Source organism: Canis aureus, chromosome 27, assembly GCF_053574225.1.
Source record: "Canis aureus isolate CA01 chromosome 27, VMU_Caureus_v.1.0, whole genome shotgun sequence".
Classification (NCBI taxonomy): Eukaryota; Metazoa; Chordata; class Mammalia; order Carnivora; family Canidae; genus Canis; species Canis aureus.
This window is the reverse complement of record NC_135637.1, coordinates 17,191,670-17,217,558: the sequence shown is the minus strand read 5'-3', so window position 1 is coordinate 17,217,558 and position 25,889 is coordinate 17,191,670. Positions and strand designations below refer to the sequence as shown.

At 57.5% G+C, this 25,889-nt stretch overlaps 3 protein-coding genes and 1 long non-coding RNA gene across 5 annotated transcripts in view; 2 read left to right on the top strand and 2 right to left on the bottom strand.

Annotated features, from left to right (window-relative positions):
• The window catches only part of TESC (tescalcin), a 47,463-nt gene extending 29,809 nt beyond the window's left edge, over positions 1–17,654 (top strand). Inside the window, exons 3-8 of the mRNA XM_077875801.1 lie at positions 4,510–4,590; positions 9,573–9,730; positions 11,682–11,743; positions 11,841–11,948; positions 15,370–15,417; positions 17,425–17,654. Of these exons, the coding sequence (XP_077731927.1) occupies positions 4,510–4,590; positions 9,573–9,730; positions 11,682–11,743; positions 11,841–11,948; positions 15,370–15,417; positions 17,425–17,502 (535 nt within the window). The 3' untranslated portion in view covers positions 17,503–17,654. The remainder of the gene's footprint in view (positions 1–4,509; positions 4,591–9,572; positions 9,731–11,681; positions 11,744–11,840; positions 11,949–15,369; positions 15,418–17,424) is intronic.
• On the bottom strand, positions 2,782–3,676 carry LOC144299927 (uncharacterized). Its single transcript, XR_013366579.1, has 2 exons — positions 3,175–3,676; positions 2,782–3,059 (listed from the first exon to the last, which is right to left on the bottom strand). It is a non-coding gene; the product is annotated as an uncharacterized LOC144299927 (long non-coding RNA).
• Positions 17,655–17,794: 140 nt separating the features above from the next.
• On the top strand, positions 17,795–21,341 carry LOC144299924 (uncharacterized). 2 transcript variants are annotated; one of them, XR_013366568.1, is made up of 3 exons: positions 17,795–18,622; positions 20,129–20,965; positions 21,192–21,341. XR_013366568.1 is itself a non-coding variant. In XM_077875800.1 (2 exons), exons 1-2 carry the CDS (start codon positions 18,265–18,267, stop codon positions 20,755–20,757), a joined length of 987 nt encoding a protein of 328 aa, XP_077731926.1. In that variant the 5' UTR covers positions 17,795–18,264; the 3' UTR covers positions 20,758–21,341. The 2 variants fall into 2 exon arrangements, 1 of the variants encoding a protein (XP_077731926.1); XM_077875800.1 differs by having other exon boundaries at positions 20,129–21,341.
• Positions 21,342–22,196: 855 nt separating this feature from the next.
• FBXW8 (F-box and WD repeat domain containing 8) overlaps positions 22,197–25,889 on the bottom strand; it is a 120,736-nt gene continuing 117,043 nt past the window's right edge. The window contains exons 10-11 of the mRNA XM_077875799.1: positions 25,592–25,702; positions 22,197–25,062 (exon numbers count right to left, since the gene is read on the bottom strand). Of these exons, the coding sequence (XP_077731925.1) occupies positions 24,930–25,062; positions 25,592–25,702 (244 nt within the window). The 3' untranslated portion in view covers positions 22,197–24,929. The remainder of the gene's footprint in view (positions 25,063–25,591; positions 25,703–25,889) is intronic.

Below are 25,889 nucleotides of genomic sequence, written 5' to 3'. Positions count from 1 at the left end.
CACAGCAGTGTTTGCAGAGCCCTTAGCACAGCCTGGCATAGGGAAAGCCCTCAGGATGCTGTTGGCGGGGAGATGGGATCTTTAACGCCCTGGCTCAACCCCTGGGAGGAGGTATGCAAGTGGTGTGCCCCTGGGGCCTCTGTGGGGGACCCCTCCCTGCTGGTCGCTGCGGCAGCATCACCAGACCTGGAGCTTAGGCCCCAGAGCCCTGGGCTCACAGGCAGGAGAGCCCTTTCCCACGCTGTGGCCTGTGCCCAGACACCTGCTGCCGAGCCGGTCCTACCAGCCCAGTGGGCACCTGGGGGCGGGTGGGGAGGAAGGAGGACAGGCCCGAAACTGGCATTTACGGGGCATTAAACTGCGGTCAGCCTCTCCCAGGCTCTGGGCTCCTGGCCTGCAGTCGACTTGTTGAAAAGAGGAAGTTGGCAAATATCCGGGAGTGTCTGCAAGGGCCCGAGAGCCAGACCTGAGTCTTCTAGCATTGTTTCCAGGGGATCCTGCGTGCCGCCAGTCTGTCGGTATCCTCCTCAGCAGTCTGAAATTTCTTTACTTCTCTGCCTCAGTCTCCCCATCTTTAACATGGGGATAAGCGTCTGCCTTATAGGAGAATAATGTAAAGCTCTTAGAGCAATACCTGTCACCTTGGGAGGACGCAGAAGGTTAGCTGCTATTATTATGGTCCTAATTTTATTCATTTATTTTTTAAAACATTTATTTCAGGGAATGAGAGTCTGCATGCACAGGTGTGCACTGGAGCAGGGGGAGGGGCAGAGGGAGAGAGGGAGAAAGAATCCTCCAGCAGACTCTCTGCTGAGTGTGGAGCCCCGACGAGGGGCTCGATCCCAGGACCCCGAGATTGTGACCTGAGCCGAACCCAAGAGTCGGCCACCTAACCGACTGAGCCACCCAGGCACACCTCTTATCCTAATGTTAAAATGAAGAGCTCACTGTATGTCAGGCAGCCTGCTAAGCACCATATGTGTATTTATCAGACTTATTCATTTCATTAACCCAATGATGCTACCCAGACATTCCCGTGATCCCCATTTTACAGATGATAAACCTGAGGCTCTGAGACGTGGAGAGGCGCACCCAAGATCATGTGCCTGGTCAGGAGCAGATCCTGAGCCAGATCCTGGTGTGTTGGATTTCACTACCCCTTTGCTGTGGGTGGTGCTGGGTCTGCACCCAATTCACAGATGAGGAAACTGAGGCATGGAACATCTGTCAGGTGCCTGTGAGAGAGAGCCAGGGTTTGAGTGTGGGTCTTGCAGGTGCTGTGCAGAGGAGCAGGGGGGCAGCTGGGCTTCAAGGACACCAGGACAGACCCGCCAGAGGCCAGGGCCCAGGCTGCTGTGCCCCCAGCCTGGTTCCTAGCATCTGCCTCATCTTTTCCCCTGTCAGGAGGGGAGCCCGGGCCTCGCTCAGCCCCCGAGAACCTGCAGCTTCCCCACTGTTGACCTCTGGTCCCTTCTGGGGAATTAACCAGACCCACTTTCACTTCGCAGGTGTGTCTGCATCCATGATGCTGCCAGCAGCTCTGGGGGGCAGCTCCTCTGAATGCCTGTTCCCAGGCAGGAAGTTGATGCTCTGCAGGATTCCAGCAGGGAAGTCCCCAGAGCATCTGAGCGGCCTGGACCCCTCGGTGGGGGGACCCAGCCTGGCCCTAGCTGGGTGCTCAGAACAGACCAGGGGTCGAGCGCTGCCCATACTCCCCATCCCTTTCACTCAGGTGTTTGCACATGGCTTACAGAGCACTGGCACTGCCCCTGGCCGTGCAAGCCATTGAGGACGTGGTGCTCTAGAAATGACTGCCCCTTCTGCATGTGCTCTGGTGCGCGGGTGCTGCTGTCTGCGGCATCTGCATGCTCACTTTACAGATAGCAAACTGAGGCCGAGGCAGGATTGGCAGAAGTTCTGACCCCTTGGCCAATGAAAGCCAGAGGGGGCCTGGGGTCTCAGCCACAGAGCTGCTGGTTGCCTCTTTTCCCTCCTCCCAGAATTCTCTCTCAAGCTCCCCGTGGCTCCTTTGGCCTGACTTCTCCTGGCTGAGGGGAGTATGATGTGGGGAAAAGTGTCGGCTCACAGAGAGGGGAACTTTTACAGACTGAACATACCCATGACCCCACATCCAGTCAAAGGCAGAACATTCTCAGCCCCAAAGCTGCCTCATCTTCCTGGTTACCCTCCTCGAAGGCAGTTGACCTTTCATCCTGACTTTGGGCTACATGGGTTAGTGCTGGTACCTTTTGTTCTTTATATAAATGGGATCATAGTGCAGTGGTTCTTTGCTTTTTGGTTTTTAAATACATTTTAGGGAAAATTTTTTAAATGCCTTATTGAGATATAATGCACATATCATACAGTTGACCCACTTAAAGTAGGCAGTCGGGGCGCCTGGGTGGCTCAGTCAGGTAAGCACCTGCCTTCAGCTCAGGTCATGATCTCAGGGTCTTGGGATCAAGCCCCACTTTGGGCTCCTTGCTCAGCAGGGAGCCTGCTTCTCCCTCTGCCTCTGCCCCGCCCTACTGCTTGTGCTCTTTCTCAAATCTTTAAAAAATTTTATTGGAGTTCAACTTGGCAACATTTAGCATAACACCCAGTGCTCATCCCATCAAGTGCCCCCCTCAGTGCCCATCCCCCAGTCACCCCCATCCCCCTGCCCACCTCCCTTTCCACTACCCCATGTTCATTTCCTAGAGTTAGGTGTCTCTCATGTTTTGTCACCCTCACTGATATTTTCACTCATTTTCTCTCCTTTCCTTTTATTCCCTTTCACTATTTTTTATTTTTTATTTTTATTTATTTATTTTTTCCCTTTCACTATTTTTTATATTCCCCAAATGAATGAGACCATATAATGTTTGTCCTTCTCTGATTGACTTACTTCACTCAGCATAATACCCTCCAGTTCCATCCACGTTGAAGCAAATGGTGGGTATTTGTCATTTCTAATGGCTGAGTAATACTCCATTGTATACATAGACCACAGCTTCTTTATCCAGTCATCTTTCGATGGACACCGAGGCTCCTTCCCCTGTTTGGTATTGTGGACATTGCTGCTAGAAACATCAACAAGAAAAGCATGCAGTTAATTTGAGGACATTTTCATCACCACCCCCTTTTCCCCCGCAAGAAACCCCTGTGCTGATTAGCCATCAACTCCGTTATCACCTTGCCCCCAGCAACCAACCGTCTGTTTTCTGTCTCTGGATATGCCTATTCTGGTCATTGTGGAAAAACAGATCCTATAATACGTGGCCATGTCGTCTGGCCTCTCAGCACCATGACTGTCCTCGTCTATATGGTAGCATGTATCAGGACTGTGTTCCTTTTTCTGGCTGAGTAGTGTTCCATCACCCCAGGCAACTATTCTAAGTGTGCCGCTGCCTTTAGGCCTGGGATCTTAGGAATCTAGAGTGTGGCACCAACAGACACTGGCTCTTGAGTTTGGGCGGGCACCCTGCGAGCCAGGCCTGCCAGCACCACCCGTCACACCTGTGCCCAGTGATTAGCTTCTGCCCCCAAGCCAGCATCTTTTTTTTTTTTAAACAGCTTTACTGACCTGTGGTTCACCTACCATATAACTTGCCCATTAAATTGTACAATTCCACAGGGTTTTTAGTATACTGAAAGGTGTGCATCCGGCCGCACGGCCAATTTGTGAATCTTTTGATTGTCCTGTTCAGAAACCTGGTGCCCTTAGCTGTCACACCTGTCATTCCCCTCCCCCGGCCCCTGGCTGCCCCTGGTCTCCCTTCTATCTCTCTGAATCCACCTGTTCGCGACATTTCATGTGAGCGAAATCATACACAGTTTAGGTTAGTGCCTGGCTTCTTTCTCTCAGCATGTGTAATGTTTTCAAGGCTTGGCTATGTTGGCGCAGGGACCCCTACTTCCTTCCTTCTTTGTGGCCCAATAATACTCCATCATCTGGATGGACCACAAGTTATTGATGTGCTTCTCAGGTGACAGACACTTGAGAGGTTTCCACTTTGTGGCTGTTACGAGTAACGCTGCCTTGCCGTTCACAGACAAGTTCTTACATGGATGTGTTTGTAGGAGCAGAAGTGCTGGGTCACGTGTTAATTCCCCATTCACCTGTCAAGGACTTGCCAGACTGTCTTCCAGCCTCCCGGCAAGAATTCTGCTACCCCAATTCCAGACTGACCAAAGCAGGGTCTCCTCACTGGGTCTGTGATGGGCCTCAGGTGGTCCCTGACCCCTCAGAACGGGTTGCATATCTTGTGTGTCTGCATTTTTCTGGGGGTGAATTCCAGGACATAGAGCATCTCAAAGCCTTCAAATCCTCCCCGCTCCTACAGGGCAAAGGTTCGAGCAGGTGGGAGATCAGTGCAGCGTATTCCAGTCTTGTCTCTGGACTCTTCTCACAGGATCTGCTCAGGATTGATAAAGACAGCCTGATGAGTGGTGAACATGCCATCTGACATTGGATGTTTTCCCTGTCTCTCTCTCTTTCCGGTGTTTCTCCTCCTAACTGCGACTCAGCAAAGAGAACTTCAATAACGTCCCTGACCTGGAGCTCAACCCAATCCGATCCAAAATCGTCCGTGCCTTCTTCGACAACAGGTGGGCCCTCATCCCTGAACCAGCCCAATGGCAGGTGACTTTGGCCTCAAGGGGGCCTTTTACCCCTGTACCTACGTACGGTGCTCGTGTGCTCAGAGTCGCCCCTTAAACCAATGCAGAGAAGAGGGGGCTGTGTAGGAGTCAGAGGCACACAGCTCAAGCTCTGGAGTCTTAGCTGGTTGACTTTGGGCAGCTCACCCAATCTCACTGGGCCTGTGTGTTAGTTAGCTGTGGCTGCATAACAGATAATCCCAATTCTTAGCAGTTTAAAACAAATACTTATTTTTTAAAAATGTTTTATTTATTTCAGAGAGTGAGCAAGCAAGAGCGCGCAGGCAGGGGTAGTGGCAGAGGGAGATGGGGAAGCAGACTCTACACTGAGCAGGGAGCCTGATGTGGGATTTGATTCCAGGACCGCAGGATCATGACCTGAGCTGAAGGCACATGCTTTGTTGACTGAGCCACCCAGGTGCCCCCAAAACACATACTATCTCACTGTTTGTGTCCATTGTCAGGGATCCAGGTGCGGACTAGCTGCTGGCTTCTCAGGTCCAGGGACAGCTGTGATCTCAGTCATCTGAAGGCCCGATTGGGGCAGGCTCTGTTTCCAAGCTCACACACGTGGCTGGCAGCAGGCAGCACCGCAGGGACCCCTCCCCAGGGCTGCTCACTCACGGCAGCTCTTGGCCTCCCGCAGAGCAACATCCACACAAGAGAGGAGGCGAGGTTGAGCCCCTGAGATGGAAGACCCCATTATATGTAACCTAATCTTGTCAGGGGGCATCCATCGTTTTTGCTGTGCTCTCTTCATCAGAAGTGAGTCGCTAGGTCAGCTCATGTGAAGAGAGGGGACAACACTCCTGAGTGCCAGGAGGTGGGAATCACTGGGAGCCACCTTGGAGGCTACCTCAGTTTCTGTACCTGTACAATTGAGGTCACAGTAGCATCTGCCTCATGGGGTTGCTGAGGGTCCACTGAGATGATGTTGTCTATCTTTCTGCTCATTTCCCTGAATTACAGAGAAACTGAAGCACAGAGTGGTGGTGCAGTGTCCTAGGGCTGAGGTTCCAGCCAGAGCTCATGGCCTCAAATGTCCAGTGTCGTTGGAGTTGACTTGCGTGACTTCATGAGACTCAGTATGTTTGAGTCTCTATCAAGAGTTGGGTTGCACACGCCTTCCCTAGGCAGTCGGGGCCTGTGGGCAAACACACCAGAGCCCCAGGCCTGACCCCTATGTCTACAGAGGCGGCTGAGAAACTGGGAGAACCAGCAGAAAGAGGAAGGAAGGGAATAGGCGTGTTGTGGCCAGAAGATGGGTGGTGACTTCTTGGACAGGTTTCAAGTTTGTGAACCTCAGCCACTCCGCTCTGGTTCTGCCAGGGCCATGCAGCCCTAAGCAAGATGCTGAGTCTCCCTGAGCCTCCCCTGTTCCTGGGTAGGGGTTGGTGTCCTCAGATGCCCTGGAAGTTGCAGAGTCTTGGCTGAGGGGCAAGGCCTGAGAGAGTGACCAAGAGTTAATGAGACAAAGCAGAAAGAGGTGTTTGGGGAGGACAGAACTGCATGTGCAAAGGCCCTATGGCATCAGAAAGTATGGTGACTGTGTGTGGCAGAAAGGAGGTCTGGCTGGAGCACAGAGACCATGCAGGATGGGAGGTGTGGGGAGGGCAGAGCTGCATGCTGCAGCCCTTTCACCAGCAAGAGGTGTCTTGGGAGCAGCAGTGGGTGGGGGGCACTGATGGGTTTAAGGTGAGGTACGGATCACAGGCCCTGGCTGCTGGTGGGCTGTGGGGGACGGAGGCCCAGGAGCAGGTGTATCACGGTCCCCCAGCTGGAGGCCAGGGTGCTGAGTGAAGGTGAGAGCAGCGAGCAGCTTTGTGGCACTGGGGAGAGGACAGAGGGGAAGGTTAGATCTGGGGTTGGAGGTGAGCAGAGGACTCCTCACAGATGGTTGTCACATTTGCCAGAGGGACGCCACACAGTCCGTGCTGGAGATGGGGTTGGAATCTCCTTTCTTAAAAGTTTTTGTTGATTTATTATAGAGAGACAGATGAGAGCACAAGTAGGCAGAGGGAGGCCAGTGTGGGACTCGATCCCAGGACCCTGAGATCATGACCTGAGCTGAAAGCAGATGCTTCACTGAGCCTCCATGAGCCGTGGAATCTCCTTTTTAATCCCAGTTCTGCCCGAAGTATCTGGGAAGGAGGCCTTGGTGGACAGTGAGGCAGAGCAGGAGGTGGGGGTGCTGGCAGGTGGTGGGAGGGGGGGCCAGGCCGGGAGAGGCACCCCTTGACATGGAGTTGACCTGCCTGTTGGGGGTCTAGTGTGGAAGGTCTCACAGGGTGCCCAGAGCCTGGTGGTGCCTGGTATGAGATGGGTGTGTGCGTGAGGATGTGGGCACACGCCTCCCTGTGTGTCCGTGAGGCTTGTTTCCAAAAGGCTCCATGCAGACTTGGCCACTTGGGAGGCCGGCCAGGCCTCAGGGACCCAGACTTCTATGGGGTGGAGCTGGAGGGGCCAGGGTTCCCATGACATGAGGTGACCTAGGGAGAGGCAAGGGTGCCTCTCCAGCAAACCGTGCTTCCTGGGGCCTGCGGGACCGGCTGGGACCAGGGTTTAGCAGGCTGGTCCTCTGGACAGACTGCGAGGGCAGCAGGGAGGACTGGGAGTGTGTCCAGACTGGAGAGAGGGCACTCCTGGCATGCGTGAGAATATTCTGGGTCCTGATTGGGGCGTGGGTGTCCTAGGTGCATACTGTTCAAATGCAAAATCTGTGTGTTAAACTGTATGCAGTTATTCTTTAAAACAAACCTGACTCCACATACACAGCTTGGCTTTCGTCTGTCACCTGGGGGAACTGGAACGGCTCCAGGACCTGTGTTTCCAGTGCAGACACTCAGGTGTCTGCTGGGCTGCCGTCCGTGAGCGGTGGCCTCTGCCGAGGGGATGGGGCCTGGACCCGGGGCTGGGGCTGAAGCCTCTGTCTGGCAAGGGGACAGGAAGGCAGGGCCCAAGCATTTGCCACTGGACTTTGGGGTGGTCAGTCAGGGGCAGGAAAGACTCCCTGCTTCCCTCGGGGGTCCGAAGTCAGGACAGCTGTGGTGCTATCTGTGGGACGGCAGGGGAAAGGGATGTCAGGCAGTCAGGGAATGTGGAGTGTCCAGAGGTGGACATGGAAACAAACCTGTGGGGCCCCCTGAGAAGCCGAGAGTGGCAGGAGGGGGTGTGCAGGGCTGGGCCAAGGTGGATGGTGAGACCAACACGCACCCCCTGGATCCTGGGGGAGCAGGCCGAGGGATTGAGGCTTACCCTGAAATTTGAAGCTTCAAGGGCTTTAAGCAGGAGCAATAGGGTCGAGTGCATTTTGCAGAGCTCACGTGGCTGTGCATAGAGCATGGGTGGGAGGGTCCTGCTGGGGATGGTGGAGGCTGGGTCAGGCCCTGGTGGGTGACGGGCAGGCAGCCTGGAAGTCTCTGAGGAGGGCAAGGTTAAGGATGGGCTCCCCAAGCCTGGGCCCAGAACAGCCTGGGGCCTGCAGCTGAGAGCCTGTACGCCCTCACCCATCCCTTGCTTCTTGTCTGGAAGTTCCGAGGGGGGTGAGGGAGGACTTTGAAGTGGGGGCCAGAGACAGGATTTTCTTCTTAAGGAAGACCAGAGCCAGCCTTGCTTTCCTGAGACCCTTCAAGAACAGGACTGTGAACAGAGAAGCTGTCTTGGGGGGCGGTGTGGACCCACCTCCAAGGGCTCCGTTGTTTACAGGGTCACCAGACGGTTAAGGATGAAACTACTGCTCTAAACCGGGCACTTGGGGTGCCTGGGTGGCTCAGTCAGCGAAGCATCTGCCTTCGGGTCAGGTCACAATCTCAGGGTCCTGGGATCGAGCTCCAAGTTGGGCTCCCTGCTCGGTGGGGAGCCTGCTTCTTCCTCTTCCTGTTGTTCCCCCTGCTTGTGCTCGTTTGCTCCCTCACTCTCTGTCATATAAATAAAATCTTAAAAAAAAAAAAAAAAACAAACAAAAAAACCCAAACACGGGCATCTTTGTAAAAAGAATGGAAGCCGCCCGCTTGCTGAGCACCGTGCGGCCACAAGGTGGACCCCGTGGAGCCCCGGCTGGGACGCGGGCCCTTCCCTGCCCCTCCAGGGCCAAGGGGACGACCTCGAGCCCGCCTTGACTTACTAAAAAAATCTGAAGTCATTAGTAAACCTTGCACCTCGGTAGTAAACCGCTTACTCCGCCCCCCCACGCGGGCCGCCACTACTTTCAGGCACCTGCTGAGGAGCGCGGTCGCAGCCTGTTCCTGCCGGAGGCCACGGAGTAGATCTTTTCGGCTTTGTTGGGCCTGCAACGTCTGTCACCACCGCTCGTCTCGGCCCTGGTGGCGGTGGCGACAAAACGGCCCCAGTTAGGAAATGAATGGGCGTGGCTGTGTGCCAGTAAGACTTTATCGATAGGCATGGAACTCTGAATTTCATGGGATTCTTATTATTATTACTTTGGGTTTTTTACTCCCACGAATGTTTTCAACCATTTAAAAACCTAAAGCCCTTTCTTGGCTCATGGAGTGTACAGAAGTAGGCGGCAGGTGGGGCTGGCTCGGGGACTGCAGGTGGCCAGCTTCGGATCCGACGGATGGGGTCAGCAGAAGTAGCCTGGGGAGTTGCGGAATTGCTCGCTGCCTCGGTTTCCCCTCTCTGGAGAGCCCACCCCTGTGCACTGCAGCCCCCCAGCCCTCCCCGCTGCGTGGCTGGGGTCTTGCCCCGGGCCTCCAGGGCTGTGAGCTGTGGGGGGGGCAGTGCGGGCCTTGGGCTAAGCCTCTGGGGACCCCCAGCGCCCCGCGAGCAGGCCGCTGGGCAGCGGAAGCCAAGGCCGAGTTGTCGGCCGCAGGGAACCGTGGGCCCAGGAAGGCCGCGCTCTGCGGCGTCGGTGGTGAGAGGACGGGCCGCAGGGCTCAGGCGCCGCCCCGTTTGCCCCCCTGCTCCCCCAGGAACCTGCGCAAGGGGTCCAGCGGCCTGGCCGACGAGATCAACTTCGAGGATTTCCTGACCATCATGTCCTACTTCCGGCCCATCGACACCACCATGGACGAGGAGCAGGTGCAGCTGTGCCGGAAGGAGAAGCTGCGATGTGCGTGCGTCTCCGCAGGTCCCTCCGCACCCCTGCAGCCGGCGGGTGGGCCAGTGTGGAGGGGGAGGGGCCCCGGGCGGCATCCTCCGGGAGGCCGGTCCCAGGGCTCAGCGCCCGCCGCCAGGCCCGCAGGATCCCCCCGCGGGTGGTGCTCTTGGGCGGCTGGCTTCTTGGCCAAGGTGAAAAGGGGGGGCCTCCGGTTGGGACGGGCTGGGCTGCAGCGGGGCCCCTCCACTAAGCAGCCGCACGGCCTCGGTCCTTGGACGGGGCTCTGACTGTGAATATACACTGGTTCGGAGCTCGCTGAGGTCGCACGGGCACCCGGGGAGGTCCTGGGACGTTGTTTGCCCCCCCACGTGCCCCCCAGCGCCAAGTTGGCCAGATGGGCCTCTGACGGGCCTGGTCTGGAGGACGCCCCCCCACCCCCAGGCCCTGGGCTCCGGAGCCACTTGTTCGTGATCTGGGCTGGCCAGCTGCACGGGGGCCCAGGGTGGCCTGTGTCACATGTCCCTTCCCCCTGTGGACTTTCCCATGACTCTTGACCTCCTGCTGCCTCCGCCCGAGGAGGCTCAGCCTCGTTAGCAGGAACAAGTAAACATGGGGACCGGGCTGGATTTAGCTCTGGAATGTGCGCGTGAGGCCTGGTGGGAACTGGCCGGGCCCTTCCTCCCTTGGTGCTCCAGGCCAGCGGGGAGCCGGGTGTCGGTGTCCCACCTGCTCCGAGGGCCGGCTCGGAGGTCATGGGGGCCCCTGGTGCCCCGTCCCTTCACAGGGCAGCCGTGGGTGAACACGCTAACTTCTCTGAGCTTCCGCAGCGCAGCCTGTGAAATGGGTTCAGGGCAGGCTCGCCTCACAGGGTCACGTGCGGATGAGAAGCGAAGACGTTTGCCGCACGTTGCCCGGCGTGGGGTGTCTGGTCTGTGCTGGATCGACGCCAGCGCAGGGCACTTAGCTTGAGGCTGAGCTGGGGGGGCGGGGGCTGCCTCCCCTTCAGCTCCTGGCCTCCCTTGGGCTGCTGGATGCTGAGTGATGTCAGTCCAGGAACAAAGTGAATGACACAAAGTGGAATAACCAGAGGGGAGGAGGTGCTGAGGTCCCTTGTGCCCTCGGGGGGCCGGCTCAGACCAGCCAGGGGCCTGAATATTGGCAGGGGGCCCATGGCCTGCCAATGATCGCTGCCTTCTTGGGTCTTTGAGGAGTGATGCTTTCTTTTTTTTTTTTTTTTAAGATTTTATTTATTCATGAGAGACAGAGAGAGGGAGGCAGAGACACAGGCAGAGGGTGAAGCAGGCTCCATGCAGGGAGCCCGACGTGGGACTCGATCCTGGGTCCCCAGGATCAGGCCCCGGACTGAAGGCGGTGCTAAACCATTGAGTCACCCAGGGATTCCCTGGGGTTTTTTTTTGTGTGTGTGTGTGTGAAGATTTTATTTTATTTTTTGTTTTTATTTTGTTTGAAGATTTTATTTTTAAGTAATCTCTGCAGAATGTGGGGCTCAAAGTTACAACCCCAGATCAAGAGTTGCACGCTTGTCCTGCTGAGCCCGCAGGGCACCCCAAGGAATGATACTTTGAAATAACGTTGATTTGTCTTCACATCAACACGAGTGTCACGTCTGTGCTCGCGGCGTGTGGGGACCGCGGGTCCCGATCCGCCAGCTTTGTGGCTCACCGAGCCTGTGCACACCCTGAAGTACACACTGTTGCTGTTACTCCCGTTGTACAGATGGGAGAGCTGAGGCTCAGAGAAGTTGGGTCACTCGCCCAGGGTCACCCACCAGGAGGGAGGCAGTTTGGCCCCGTGGCCTTGGCCCTTGACCCCTACGGTTGCCCCGGGGCGGGGAGGGGTCATTACGGTGTCTTTGGCTCGTTTTGAGGTAGCCTTCCGAGCAGGACGGTTGGGGAAGCGGGGGGACGCGGGCTCCCCTCCAGCTCGTCTGACGGAGCCCCCCTCTCTCCGCCGCCCCCAGTTCTGTTCCACATGTATGACTCCGACAGCGACGGCCGCATCACCCTGGAAGAATATCGAAATGTAAAGTATGCTCCCCGCCCGCCGGCCAGGGCTCCTGGCGCCTCCCGGCCCGTGGCCCGACGGAGGCCCGAGGTCACCCCGGCTGCCTCCCCGGCAGGTGGTGGAGGAGCTGCTCTCGGGAAACCCGCACATCGAGAAGGAGTCGGCCCGCTCCATCGCCGACGGGGCCATGATGGAGGCGGCCAGCGTGTGTGTGGGGCAGATGGTGAGCCGGGACCCCGGGGGGGGGACCCCGATCCCGGCCGCCACCTGCCACGGCTCGCCCGGTGGCAGTCTGTTTCTGGAGGGCCTGGGGGCGGCCCCCGCGCTGCCCCTACCCTGCTCCTTTCCCGCCCCAGGGAGCCCCCAGCGCGTCCCCTGCCCACGGCCTGCAGCCATCAGCTTGCCACGCTGCTGTCAGTTTCCCACGAGGGGCTGGGGACGCGGTCAGCAGGGGCTCCCTCCCGGCCGCTTAGTCTGGGCCCCAGTGTGGAGCTGGGAGCGGGGACCCACGTAGATGAGCAAGAGGAGGGGGCTGGCGCCTGCAGCGGGGAGCCCCTGCCGGCCCCGGGAGGGAGGCGCGGGCCAGAGGCAGGTGGCCGTGGAGGGGACCAAGTTGCTGCCTCGGGCCCTAGCAGAGCTGCGGCAGGGAGAGACAGGCCCGGGAGCTGGACCCCCCTGGAGGCCTGTGGGGGTCGTGCTGGTGGAGAAACGGCTGGGTCATTTCTCAGGCCGGTGATGAGCTCGGGCCGGTTAGAGCAGGGCTTCTCCACCTGGCAATGGTGACACGCGGGGCGGGACAGCTGTCAGTGGCGGGGACCATCCTGGGCATCGTAGGGCATTCAGCGGCGTCTCTGGCCTCCTCCCAGTTAGGAGGGAGGGGGTCAAAAAAAAAAAAAAAAAGGAGGGAGTGGGTCTCTGGACATAGCCAGATGTCCCTGATGGGACAGGACTTGTCCCCAGCAGAGCGGTCGCTGCGTGATGACCGAGTGAGCAGTGGCCCCCAGCATGCGTGTACTGGGTTGTGGGGATGGGATGCACCTGCAGACACGCCCCTGGCCCTGAGGGTGGCTGCATGGCATGTGCAGACATCATCCTCGTACATCCCCTGCGTCGTCTCATAGGTTTGTAGTCTCCTGTTACTGGTGGGGAAACCGAGTATGGGGACACAGAGAACTTTCCGGAATTTAAAGAGCGATCTTTACTCTGCCTGGTGGCCTCAGTCTTGTAGGGCTGGGTCTAGCCTGGTTAGCCCCTGTTGCGGTGGCTTTGAGCCCCGGGCACCTCGACGACAGGCACCTGAGGGTGTTGGTAGGTCCCACCTGGGCCATCACCTGTTCACACCTGTGTATTTAAAGTGGCCGCGGCTCCCGCTTCCTCTGGGGCTTTGGGTTCACCACGGCCTGAGTGGGGCAGTGTCCTCCTGCTGGAACCCACTGTTCGTGCCCAAGCCTGCCATCGAGGGTCCTGGCCGGCCTGGGCCTGCTCGCGGGTGGGGGTGCGGGCCGGGGTCATGCCATTAGCCTGGATTTTACCCGTCTGCCTCCTGGCCCCAGGGGGAGGCTTCTGGCCGCAGCGAGAGCACCCCACTCAGCAAATTAGCTGTGGCGGGAAGGGCTGGTGACCTCAGCGGGGAGCCCAGGGCTCCCCTGGCATCGTGTCGAGCCAGATTCCCATTTGATTTAATTACACTCCCCTTCTTTAAATTGTTCCCGTCCCACTCCAGTTTCAATTGGTGACAGTTTTCTTAATTTGCTGTAGTAAAATTGTTGGCAGCTGGCAGCTGCTGATCTGCATAAAAACCACACAACCTCAGAAGCGGAGGTATCCTGGAGCCGACGCCTGCTTCCCGGTGTGCGGCCCGAGCGTCCTTCTCTCCTTATGGGTCCTCTGTGTGCTCGTAAAATATTTTCTCAGGCAAGCGCCGGCCAGACAAACAGATGAGCTGTGCGCCACACACACACACGCGCACACACACACACACACACACACGCACGCACGCGGGCGAGGGCCGCATTGCTCAATACCATCTGGCCTCCGAGGACGCTTAGCATTTGTGCGGCGCTGCCCGCCCGCCTGCAAGGGATTCTCGGGGAGGGGGGGGGCGGTCCTGTGGCCTGAGGCCGGGGGTGCGGTCAGGGAGGGGCCCCTGGGCGGGAAGGGCAGCGGACCCCGGGACAGGCCCTGGGCGTTTGAGAACTGGTTGCACTTATGAGGTTTACGGGTTTACAGAGATGAGTTTCTATGTTAGGAACAAGCGTTAAGACATCAGGGAGGGTGAAGACTCCGCGGGGACGCGTGGAGCCGGCTGGCTGTCCCCCTGGCCAGGTGGCCCGCCCTCGGCGCCTCGGCGGCCTGTCCCTAACACAACGAAGATGCGGAGTGCCTGCCGGTTTCCTAAAAACCCGGGGCGACAACGGCAGGGAGGTCGAGGAAGGGAGGGGGTCTGTGCTCCCCTTCCCGGCATCCACTCCTTCTCCTAAAGGGAATCGAGTTTGGGGGGGTTAGTTTCCGACATACGCCGACATCTATACTTATGCCTTTTATTTATTTATTTAATTTTATTTTTTTAAAGATTTTATTTATTTGAGACAGAGAGACACAGGCAGAGGGAGAAGCAGGCTCCATGCAGGGAGCCTGACGTGGGACTCGATCCTGGGTCTCCAGAATCACGCCCTGGGCCGAAGGTGGTGCTAAACCACTGAGCCACCTTTTATTTTTGATTCACACAAAATGACTGGACTGCTCTTCCCCTTCTCTGTACTGACCCCCCCTTCACATCCTGGGGGCAGGTGGTGGCAGTCCGGGTAGCAGTGAAGGAGACTGACGCACGTTGATGGTTCTGCTGCCCGCCCCCCCCCCCCCCCCCCCGTGTATCTTGGGGCCTCCTCCATACCTACATGTAGAGATCGACCCCTTCCTTTTTTTTTTTTTTTTTTTTTTTCTGATCGACCCCTTCCTAATGGCTGCTTAGGAATAGCACAGATGACCAGGATCTACTTAGAGCCAGTCCTCTGTTGATGCTCACGGACTTCGGCCGGGCTGTCACTGTCACAGGGCTGCTGCAGGCAGGGCCAAGGTCTGGGGAGACTTGGCTGTGCCAGAGCCCGAGAGAGCGCCAGAAGGGGCAGGAGCCGCACCCCTGATCCCTGAGCTCCGTGTGTGCCCAGGGCCGGGAAGGCACAGAGGGAGACTGGCACTGCCTGTGACTGGCTGGGGGGAGGTGGACGTTATCACAGTGACTCACTGGGCGTGACGGGTGGGCCGGGAGGCCAGCCCTTCCCTGCCCCCACCCCCCATCTCAGGGGTCTGTGAGCTCCCGAGGGTCAGTGCAGGGAAATGGCAGGAGGTGTGTGGTGGTGGTGGAAGGGAAGGGGAGCCCGTGCCTCTTCACCCCCTTCCTCTACAGCCTCATCCACCAGGTTCCCATGGGGGGCTCAGGTGGGGCCCTGGTTAGCCTGCACCCTCCTTCTCTCCTGCCGTCTAGCCAACCGAGGAGACGTTGGGAGTTCAGGGTGACTGACCTGGAGGCGGCAGTCCAGAGGGACCCCCTCTTCTCATGACTACAGGGGCCCAACCATCGGTGTCCTGCGGGGGTGGGGGCCTCCTGGCGGCAGCCGCTCACTCTGCATGTGCTCTGTCCCCAGGAGCCTGACCAGGTGTATGAGGGGATCACCTTCGACGACTTCCTGAAGGTGGGTGTCTAGGAGGGGAGTAGGGCTGGAGGGGGTGCCCGCTGGTCAGGAGGAGACCCGCATCTCTGGGGAAAGGGGTCCTGCCCGGGCGTGGTCTTTAAAATGCAGGTTTTACTTACTTTGATTGGGAGAGTAGGGTTCACCCATGGCTAGAGCAGTTGAAGCACGAGGAAAGGGCTCGACGGCTCTGTCTCTCCCCCACAAGTCCCTGGTGCCCTGGTCAGAAGCACTGCCAGTGACCGTTGGAAGCAGATTCTGGAGTGTTCTTTGCCTCTGTGAGCATCAGCTTTTCCCAGAAGCACACAGTGGAGCCAACTGTGTGGGGATCTGCCCATGGCTTTCCTGTGCATTCTTGCAGCCCCCATGGGTGGACGCCAGCCCTCTGCCGTCACAAATGTGCGCTGAGGTTAGGAACTGGGATCCCGCACTGTTCTGATAGGGACGCACCCAGCTGAGGGAGATGAGCTCACGCTGCCCGCTGCCTGGCGCCCACTACTCTGTCTGTGGATCGCTGGGCTCGTCCTAGAATTAGAGGAAGGACAGGAAGTCAGGGGAACAGGACCCACAGGCTCTGGCCCAGCGCACCGCGCCAGCCTCGGACCAGCCTGAGGGAGCGGAGCGGCCTGGAGCCGGAGCCGGGCCAGGCCCCGGGTGCTCACGGCCCCGTGGAGCCCAGGAGCAGCTCAGACGGGGCCCCCTCCCTGGCCCGTCAGCAGCAAGCTCTGCAGGAGAGGAGGCAGGCGGCACCAGCTTCTGGGCCGAGGTGTGCAGCCGCCTCGCCCGCACACACCAGGGCCAGGCAGGTAAAGGAGCCTGAGAGACCCGGCCTCTTCCCCAGGAGGCTCCCCCCAGCCCCCACCCCCGTGCCTCCAGTGCTCCCCAGCCTGTCCACGCGCCAGGGAGGGCCTTTCCTGACCAGCGGGCCCCTCCCTGTCCCTCCCGAGCCTTTCCCCGGGACCCTGTTGCCACCTGGTGTTTAGCAGAAAGCACCTGGGTGCCAGGCAGCTTCCCTGGGAACAGGGGTTGGAGCTGCTCCCCAGGAACCGGGTCTGATTTCTCTGCACCCGCACCAGACCCCAGCACACTCAGAACAGGTGCAGGAGACCAGGAAGCCGCTGGGGAACTGTGGGTGTGTGACAGTGGCAAGAAATGCACCAAGGGCTCCCTGCAGCTTGGGGACCCATGGGGCTGTCCCTGGAGATGCTGCAGGTGATGGCTTGGGAATGTGAGTTCTCACACAGGCGTGGAGGCAGAAGTCACACCAGCGCGTCCAGCCATTTCTCCATCAGTGGCCTTGTTGGGCCCCCAGGGGCCAAGGAGCTGGCAAGCGCAGCCCTAGGAGTGGGGAGCCTTTGTAGTGTGGCAGACGGGGTCGGGTGGCCTGGGTGTCCCCTGGGGCCCTGGCCACGATGGACTCTAATGGCAGAACTAGTACCAGGTATGTGGCAGTGGACATCTGGGCATAGAAATTATTCTTCCCGGGCGTAAGCTAAGCTTGTCTACACCGGACAGGGGAGACCTCCTGTCCCCCGCGGGGAGGCTATAGAGACCAAACTGTTGTGACCTTTGAATCAGTGAAGCTGGCGTCATAAAATCTTGCAGTTGCACAGCGCTTCACAGCGAATGGGATGTCTCTGTGGATGATGCCATTTGAGCCTCCAGCACTGCGTGACTTCCGTGGGCAGTGCAGGTGGTGGTCTCGGCACTGTGCTGAAGCAGAGGAGGTGGAATGGGGTTAAGGAGTTTGCATGGAAACCACGGAGTGTGGTGGGTGGGATTGAAATGGCTCCGGCTCCGAGCTTGGATTCGGCGCTTAATGATAACTTGCTGTGACAGTATCAGAAAAGATCCAAATGTCAGATCCCGGTGAACCCGCAGAAAGGCCTCGCTTAGCTCACAGTCTTGGCACCACCTGTGCGGGCGGCGGGGAGGGCGCCCGGGGACACGGGCAAGGACCCGGGCTGGCGGCCGTGGGGGCACGGCGTCACGCTGCTCTGTCCCTTCCAGATCTGGCAGGGGATAGACATCGAGACCAAGATGCATGTCCGCTTCCTTAACATGGAGACCATCGCCCTCTGCCACTGACCCGGCCGCCCCGAGGCCGCCGGCCGCGCCGTGGCTGTCCCGCTGCGGCTCCCGGGGAGAGCCCCCCGCCGCTGTCTGGTCTGCCCTGGGGTGAGGTACGTGGGACTCTGCTGTTTTTATCTCTAATAAAAAAGAAACGGTTTGGTAATGAACACGGCTCCTGTGTGCTCCCCACGTCCGCCCGGTGGCCCGAGGCTGAACGAGAGCCAGCAGCAGCTCGTTTTCAAAGGCTGATTCTGAGGTTCCCCCCCGGGTCTTCTGGTTTAATTTGGGTGAAGTGTTTGCTCTTTTGCCGCACGAGTGAGTGCTGGGCAGTAACGTGAGCCCAGCAGCTCCTTGCTCCGTGGTGGCCGGGCCCCGGCGGTGGGGCTTCCTCGGCGGCGTGACGGAGCGTGTGGGCAGGGGGATGATGAGGGGCACCCACCGTGATGCACCCGAGCCCACAAGGGTCCCCAGGGTGCCGGACTCGAGGCCTGGCTGCTGACGGTGGGAGCTGGGAGCTGGGAGCGGGGTGGGCCCCGCCCTTCTGGGCCCAGCGTGTGTGGCCTCCCAAGTGGCGGTGGCAGCGGGGGAGGGGACTGCCCCAGGTGAGTGGCTCCCAGAGCTCCAGAGTCCCCTTCCGACTCGGGGATATGTGATCTAATCGGGGCGCCGGGAAGTGAAGGTGGTCTGTCCGGTTGGCGTCGGTTGGCGTCTGTGGCCGGGGCTCCGCAGAGGCTGGCTTAGGCTGCACGCTCAGAGTCGGCGCTCGGCGGGGCCGGCATGGCCATCGTCGCTGTGGTCGGTCACTGCTGGTGGCGTTCCAGGCCTCCTCGCTTGGTTCCTTTCAGCCACACTCACTGGGAGGTTCCTTTCCAGCCTCCCAAGGAAGTTCTGGCAACTGAGAGCTGCTGTTATTGGCGTTCGCGCATTTCCATGGTTTTGTTATCGAACACCTGTGCGTTGGGTTCAGCACATAAAAGGTGCGGCCAGGCGCACCACCGCCTCCCACCCTGTGCCCTGCAGGCCCTGGCTTGCCTCCTGGAGGCGTCGGCCCCCCGGTTCTGCAGCCTCTCTCTGGGGCTGCTCGTGCGGATGCAACCAGCTACCGCCGGGCTGAGGATGAGCTTTCTGTCGCCGTGTACGTGAGCAGTTGAAACGGAGCAGCGAGGCGGGTTGAAGTGTGGCCGTGGGGACGGGGGACTGTGCGTGCCGGAGGTCCCGAGGCTGGCGCACCTTGGCGGTGGTGGTTTGGGGGACCCTGAGCATTAGGGAGCTTGGGGGCGAGCACAGACACTGGCTGGCCTCCTGTTGGGGGGTCAGCGTGTAGCAGGACAGCCTGGGCCCCTGGGGCCTGAGGTCACGGGGGGTGGCCGTCAGGCGGCGCGGCCCCGTCTGTGCGGAGGCAGAGCACTCTGAAGTCATTTCCAGAACTCTGCTGCTTAGACTGGCACTTACTCAACAAGTGTTTTGACATTTCCAAAGCAGTAGGTCGGGGGCGAAGGCGGAGGCCTCTGCTTCCTACCCTGCAGGTGCCAGCCATCTGGAGGGCCCCTGAACCGTGAAGCAGCCAGCCAGGCAGTTTCCTGGAGCGGAGTGGGACGTGACCTGCCTCCCTGCGGCCCCCTGCCGTCCCCTGCTGCTCGGGGAGGGTCCCGCTCACGCCCTTGGGTGTCCTGGCTGCCAGGGGAGAGAGTCTAGTCTCCGGGAGGGCCTGGTGCGTGGGAATCTGGCCATCTCCCAGCAGTGTCCCCCTCAGTGAGCCCCCTGCAGCCTCGCAGATGCGGGCAGTCGTCCCCCCCACCCCTCACCCCACAAGCGTGCCGGACTCACAGTGCCTCTGAGCAGCAGGATGGCTGGCATGGCCACCACAGGCCTGGATTTTCTGAGACTCTCCCAATTTGCTTCAGTTTTGTGCTTCTCAACAAAGGCAGTTCATTAATGTAAAGTGTTTTTATAAATAACGAATCTTCCATCAGCCCCTATGCCCTGAGTTTTAGTTTGGGAGATGTGGCCACTGTGGGCATACTTCAAATGTTTTCATTTGCTCAGACCACTGAGGGCCAGCCTAATGTCTTTGAAGCCATGGGCCACAGCTTACCTAACCAGCTAATTAAAATGAGATTTATTCACCATGAACCCAGTCCACGCTGCTCCAAAGAAAGCTTATTTGTTCCCAGTCACCGAGGGTGTCATCTGATTGGCAAGGTTCGTGCTGATTTCCACCCGAGCGTGGCCTGCGGGGGTTTACCTGGAGCTCTCCCACCGGCTCCCAGGGTGCTAAGCATGTGAGGTGGTGTTTCTGCTCATTTGGCCATTGGGGGAATGATCAGGGTTGCTGATGAGTTGGTAAAAACCTGCTTCTAGAAAGGGAAGGCTAATTCCTCACAGTCTAGCAGGGCTGCTGGCCTCTGGTTAACAAAGGCTGAGAGTCGCTGCTCCTGGCACAGCAGACAGGTCTCAGGACGGCCACCAGAGAAAGGAGGCAGGTGTGCCGGAGGTCCCAAGGCTGGCACACCTTGGCACACCCAGGAAGGGCTTTCTGGCTACCCAGCCCCTGAGCAAGTGCAGCCATCCCCCCGAGGTGCCTGATGGGGTACCTCATCGGAAGCAAGTGATGTTTGTTTTGAAATTTGTTCTACAATAGGCAATACAGCAGATATGCTGTGTTTACCAGCCTGGCCTCTATCAGGAATACCACCAGCAACTAAAAGGAAAAATGGGCAGGCATCGATGGTAGGTCAAATATTTGAAGGAAGTGTGGTTGTGTTTGGAGGGCCTCAAGCGGTGAGTGGAGACCGAGCAGGGGGGTGGGCACGTGTCTCTGTTCGGTCGCCCAGTGCCAGCAGTCAGCTTGAAAGCGGGGTCCAGACCCCTGCCGCTGCACATCACCAAGGGGAGAAGTTACCGGAACTCAGCTTCTGGATGTTAGAAGACCCTGGCATTTTGACACAAATGCATTGGTTTGGTAGGTTTGCAAAAGGGCCGTGTAATGGAAATCTAATAGGAGAGGCTGGCGGGACACGTCCTGCAGCCACGTTAAAACATGAATTATGGATAAGGGAATGGCGTAAGAATAGCTGTGGTGACAGCTTCCACTTTTGGCCAGGCACCCTCTTGCCGGACTTGGACAAAACAACTCTGGTTCGAGGGGACGAGAAACTTCTCTCTGTGCTCTGCTCACACGGGCAGGGCACCTATGCACCTGCCCCTGCCCCACCTGCCTGCCGAGGTGAAGCTGCAGCACTGGGAATGGCAGTGACTTCCGTGGGCTGACAGGGAGTTAAAAATACAAGTCGCCTTGGCAAGGGTTTTGCAAACACCTGCTTTGCAAGCTGTCCGCCCACACAGTGACCTTGGGAAGGCCTTGGGGAGGGGAGCCGGAGGAGCCAGGTTTTTTACCTCGACTTCCTAGGGCATCAGCACTGCCTTTGTCCCTGGGCTCTTCGTGAATCAGGAGGCAAGTGTACCAGCACGGGCTCAGGTGTGGGTGCTCCTCCTCCTCATCCGACCCGGTCAGGACGGGACCAAGCTCCTGTCTTCGGCCCCCCAACAGCAATGAGGGCGAGGCGGTGCTGAGCAGCAGCTTGTGCACCCCCGACCTAGGGTGGGGACAGGGCGGCGTGTGTCCTGGCAGTGGGCGGTGAGAAAAGCCGGGCCGGGCTCAGCGCTCGGGCTGCGGGGAGCGGGGGTGTTCCCTCCCTCCACAGGGAAGAAAAGGCCCTTGGTGCTGAGCTGCATGGAGAGCCCGCGGCGGGGAGCCCACGGTGAGCAGCCGAGGCTGAAAGCCTGCCCTGCCTGGCGCCCGCTGGAGCCCACGCGGCGGCGACCAGGTGAGCATCTGGCCTGGCGAGGGCGAGGCGGGCAGCCCGCGTGGCTCCCGGTCCGGGCGCCGGCCGCCGCCGCCGTAAGCTCCCGGCCGCCACAGCTGCTGCCCGGAGCAAAGGCCCGGAGTCGGAGGCCAGACAGCACCTGCCTAAGCCCATTGTCACGGACCGGCCCCTAATGGCAGGCCACCAGACGGCTTTAATGAGAAGGCTGTGCCCTCACAGGGGGAAGGCATCTCTCCTCCGTGCGTGCGGGGCCTCTGCCCGCCTGCAGGAAGCTGGTGTTTGTCGTTTAAATGCAGAGGGTTAAGCCCCAGCCGCCTAAATGTGGGGCCTCTGATTCCAAGGTGGGGTGCCGGGGTAGAGCACTTCATCGCGGGGGCTACCAAATTTCCCTTTCAGAACAGACCAAAATTCTACTCTCAGGGGTGCCATCAGCCAGGTGCGATTTCTCCCTCCAGGGGACGGTGATGCCATCCCCAGAGTATCGCTTAAACACATTGTTGGCTGGGCAGTGGCAGCACCAAGGCAGACCCTTGGCTTGAAAGGCACGATTGGTGACAGAGCTGAGATTCTCGGGGGGAGGGGGTGGGGGCTGCAGTCCCCTTCGAGAATCTGATGAAAGCTAGCCTGACTTCTTCCAGAAAATGCTCTTATGTACAATTTCTCATCTAATTTTGTGGGTTTCTTGGATCCTGGGCTAGGAACCCCTGGAACCGGTGGTTCTACTCAACGATGGCCTGTAAAACAAGGTTGCCCTGCCTGCTAAGCGCTCCAGGGGTGGGGGCAGGTACCATGGTAGGCAGCGGGGGGAGGGCTGGGGAGAGGGAGGGGACAGGGGACTGTCACAGGACACTTGGCCAGGGCAGCAAGTAATTGAGCAAGAAACAGATTTAAAAAATTTATTATTTGAACTGACATTTTATAAAGTATAAGCAAAAGGCAGACGATGTTTTAAGATACAAGAGCTCTGGTGTTGGGCCCTCTGGCTCCCCCAGTGGCACAGGAGTTTCTTATCCCTATGGGGGAGCTGGAGGGGGAAGTCTGGGCAACGGAAGAGCCGAAGAAAAGGAAATGATACATCTGCTCACAACTCCAAACTTGCAAAGAGGCTCCCTCAAACTAGCCAGCAGGGATTAAGGTAAGGTGGGATGAACGGAAGGGGTGGACGTGGGCTAAAGGTGTTTTCTAAACTGCTGGGTAAATGTTGATTTATAGAGGAAGAACCCTGCGCTCCTTTCCCCATCTTCCAGGACGCAGACTTTGCAGCAGAAAACACTGCCTGAGATTTCAATCTGGATCTGATAAGCCCTCCTTCACAAAACCAGGCAATTCTCCTTAATGGGAGACGGTCTAAACAGTTTGGGGAGGTAAGAAAACCCCTATAATCGTGACATTTTACACTGGGCTAGTTGCTGGCAGCGAATGACAATCGTTTAAAACTATTTTTAGTTTGGTAAAATTTTCTGGGTCTTCAATTACCTTTAATGGCCGGAAAGCGTGAACGTGTCTGTAAAATGAGCAGTGAAATCAAACTGGAAGGGCCTGCTTCATAAAAGAAAAATGTTTTACTTAGTGGTCTGGTTGCATTAAGGCTGCGAGAGATGAAAACCTTACAGAGCGAGGTCACGAGGAGGTCAGAGTCCCACATGACAACAGGAGTAAATAAAATACTTCATCTGCTAACTGCAGACGAGCTTCATCTGTGAAGTAATTTGGTTGAAAGGAAGCAGAAGACTGGTCCTGACAAAGCTGCCTGCCAGGGAAGGGGGCACTGCTCGGGGGCTTCAGTGATGAGCCCCAGTTGCAGCCCTTTCTCTGGTTCCACTGTCCTGTTGAGTTGCATGTGGGTTTTTAATGAACATCTTAAGCGATCTGAAGACTTCCGCGGACTTCACAGCATCTCCTACTTCCACATACTCGTGTACAGCAGGAAAGCTTCGTTTCTCTCTCAGATTAGTGTAGGCACCCTGAAAATCTCATGTCCATAATTACTCCTTTTTCTGTTTCTCACAGCCCCTTGTGCCTTTTTATTATTTATTTATTTAGCATCAAGAGTTGTGTATTTTAGGGGCACCTGGGTGACTCAGTGGGGTGGGTCATGGGATCGAGTCCTGTGTTGGGCCCCGTGCTCAGGGGGAAGTTTGCTTAGGACTCTCCCCCTTCCTTCCCCACACTGTCCAAAAAATGGTCTATTTTGGCTTTTCAAAAAAAGCTGGTCCAGTGTAAAATGGGTCAAGTGTGGGGTTTTGGCATTATGATTAACTTTACGATTTGTTGGTTTTCTGTTCCATCAAGTTTTTAGCTAATTCCTTCCTCTGGAGTCACTGTGTGAGGTGACAGCTATCCATTTATCTTTAGCCTGTTTTTCAAGCCATCCTTCTCTCTGTCCACTCTGGCCTCCCCCTGGGGTTTTGATATTCAGTGCTTTCATGGTCACCCTGATCCGGGGGGTGGGAGTGGCGTTCACATCTTCCATTTTTGTTTTTCACTTTATCTAATTTTATTGTATTAGGGGGTCACTGAACTTGGCTGGATGTACCCTTGTGCAATCTGAGATTGTTTGTCCTTGTGGTCTTCAGACAGCCATTTACTGTGCATGGTCTATGGATATTTAAAAAGGTGTAAAACATTGATCTGTTGGATCATGCTTGTAAATTCTATTAAGTAAATGCTCTGAATCCTTCCTTTTTTTTAATGATTGTATCTGTTGATCACCCACTAGGAACATGGACTTTATCTTTGTAGTTCTATCAATTTGGGCTTTAATATTTTGAAGGAATATTAGGTGGCCACTGCTCAGAAGAGTCTAAATCAAGAGGAATGCAATGAATCCTTTGGAAATGGAAGCTACTTCTCACACTGAAGAGCTCCTTGATGCTGCCCTGCTTTAGCACAGTGGTTCAGGGTAAGGGTTTCTCCCCCAGCTCTTGCTCTTCTGTCCTATGTGGAGGAGGGCTGTTTATGCAACAAATAGGTAGAAAAAATCTACTTTGTATCACATGTTGTGGACACAACAGTAAACAGTCCTTAATGCAATAAGTGTACAAATATGTAATTACAGATTATGGTAAAAACTATGAGGAGACAGTGCTGCTATCCTAGGTTTCCACTGGGTGGTGGTATCAAAGACCACCCAGAATGAACAGGTGATCTCTGATCCGGGGGAGGTTGGGGCCCTGTAAGCTCAGAGACCACAGCCCCAGGCCCCCTGAAGACTGGAGCAGGACGAGCAGGGCCCTGCATTGTAGTGTACTGACAGTGTGGGGAGGAGAGAGGGTCCCAGCTGGGGCAGGCAGCAGGTGCAGGGTGGAGGTGGAAGGAGGGATAGGTGGAGGCGCCAGTGGGTGGTACTCAGAGCTACAGCGAGGAGGAGTACAGTACCCAGGGAGAGAAAACAGAGTAAGAGGACACAAGCCCTGACAAACTCTAGCTCTCCACAGGCAGTAATAGCAGAAAGTTCAAGAACCGGTGGGGTCAGACAAGTGCACCCTGGGATTGCTTTCTTCCCCAGGTGTTAAAAACCTGGTGCAGAGCTCCTTGGTCGTGGTAAAATCCATCAGCTCTGGTTCCACCCACTCCTCTCCGTGCTCCCAAGGAGGCTGTCCCCTAACGGTGGCCCTAGGGAAAGGCGAGCGCAAGGTCATAGTTGTAGCCTGCCGCGGAGTCACAGGACGCTCGGCAGACGGGCAGCGCACTCTGGAAGGCCAGCCGGTCCACTGCAAACTCGTAGGCATGGATCAGCCCTCGGTGTCTAGGGGAAGCACAGGGACAGCAAGGGGGTCAGTCTGGTGCTGCTGGCCCGCTCCCCAGGGCAGGTCTGTGCGTTCACCTGAGATATGACACGCTTCCTATATCACACAGGTCCCTCGGGCCCCTACGGGGGTCGGACACTCAGAATCTCTGGAATCGACATGAGTCTGATGAGGCCAGCTGGGGTGGGGGGTCCACGTCAGGGAAGGCCAGCCAGCAGACTATAAGACATACTTGCACGGGGTCTCTGGGAGTGGGGGAAACCGAGTCACCCTGCAGACTGAGCATAAGGACTGGGCTTATGCCACTGTTGCTGGGCATCTAGCCACAGCAGTTTGAGTGCTCAGCCCCCCTGGGCATCCCCACCCCACGCGCTACTACCCACACAGCCACATAAGCTCACAATTTCTATGAAAATGGCTTGTTGCCTGTGACCCTGTGGAGACAAGGTGGCTTGGAGGGATTCCAGAATGAAATCAAACTAAGATGACCTGCTCTGCACTCCTGCAGCCCCAGCCCAGCCCGCTGACCTCCGGTGAGTGGTGAAGTTGTCCAGGTCAGTGTTGCGCACCACCCTCTCGTAGGGCACGTTGGCCGTGATGAGGCTGTGGCTGTTGAAGGACAGGTGACGAACGGGGTGCCTGGAACATGACAAGAGAGAGGTATAGGAATGGGAAACCCCCCAAATGGGGCACATCCTCCTAGAGGTTTAGAGTAGAAGGGACTCTAGAACCCTCTGCCAAGCTTCTCATTAACAGAGGACAAACCAGGGCCTGCAGAAGGGCAAGGTCTTGCCTGAGGTCTACACACTGGGCCGTCCTGTCAACA

Excerpts from the sequence above, each read along its gene's own strand:
- LOC144299924 (XM_077875800.1), top strand. The coding sequence starts at position 18,265 with ATGGCCATCGTCGCTGTGGTCGGTCACTGCTGGTGGCGTTCCAGGCCT. Across the intron at positions 18,623-20,128 it reads GATGAGCTTTCTGTCGCCGT|GCAATACAGCAGATATGCTG; the intron begins GTACGTGAGCAG and ends GTTCTACAATAG.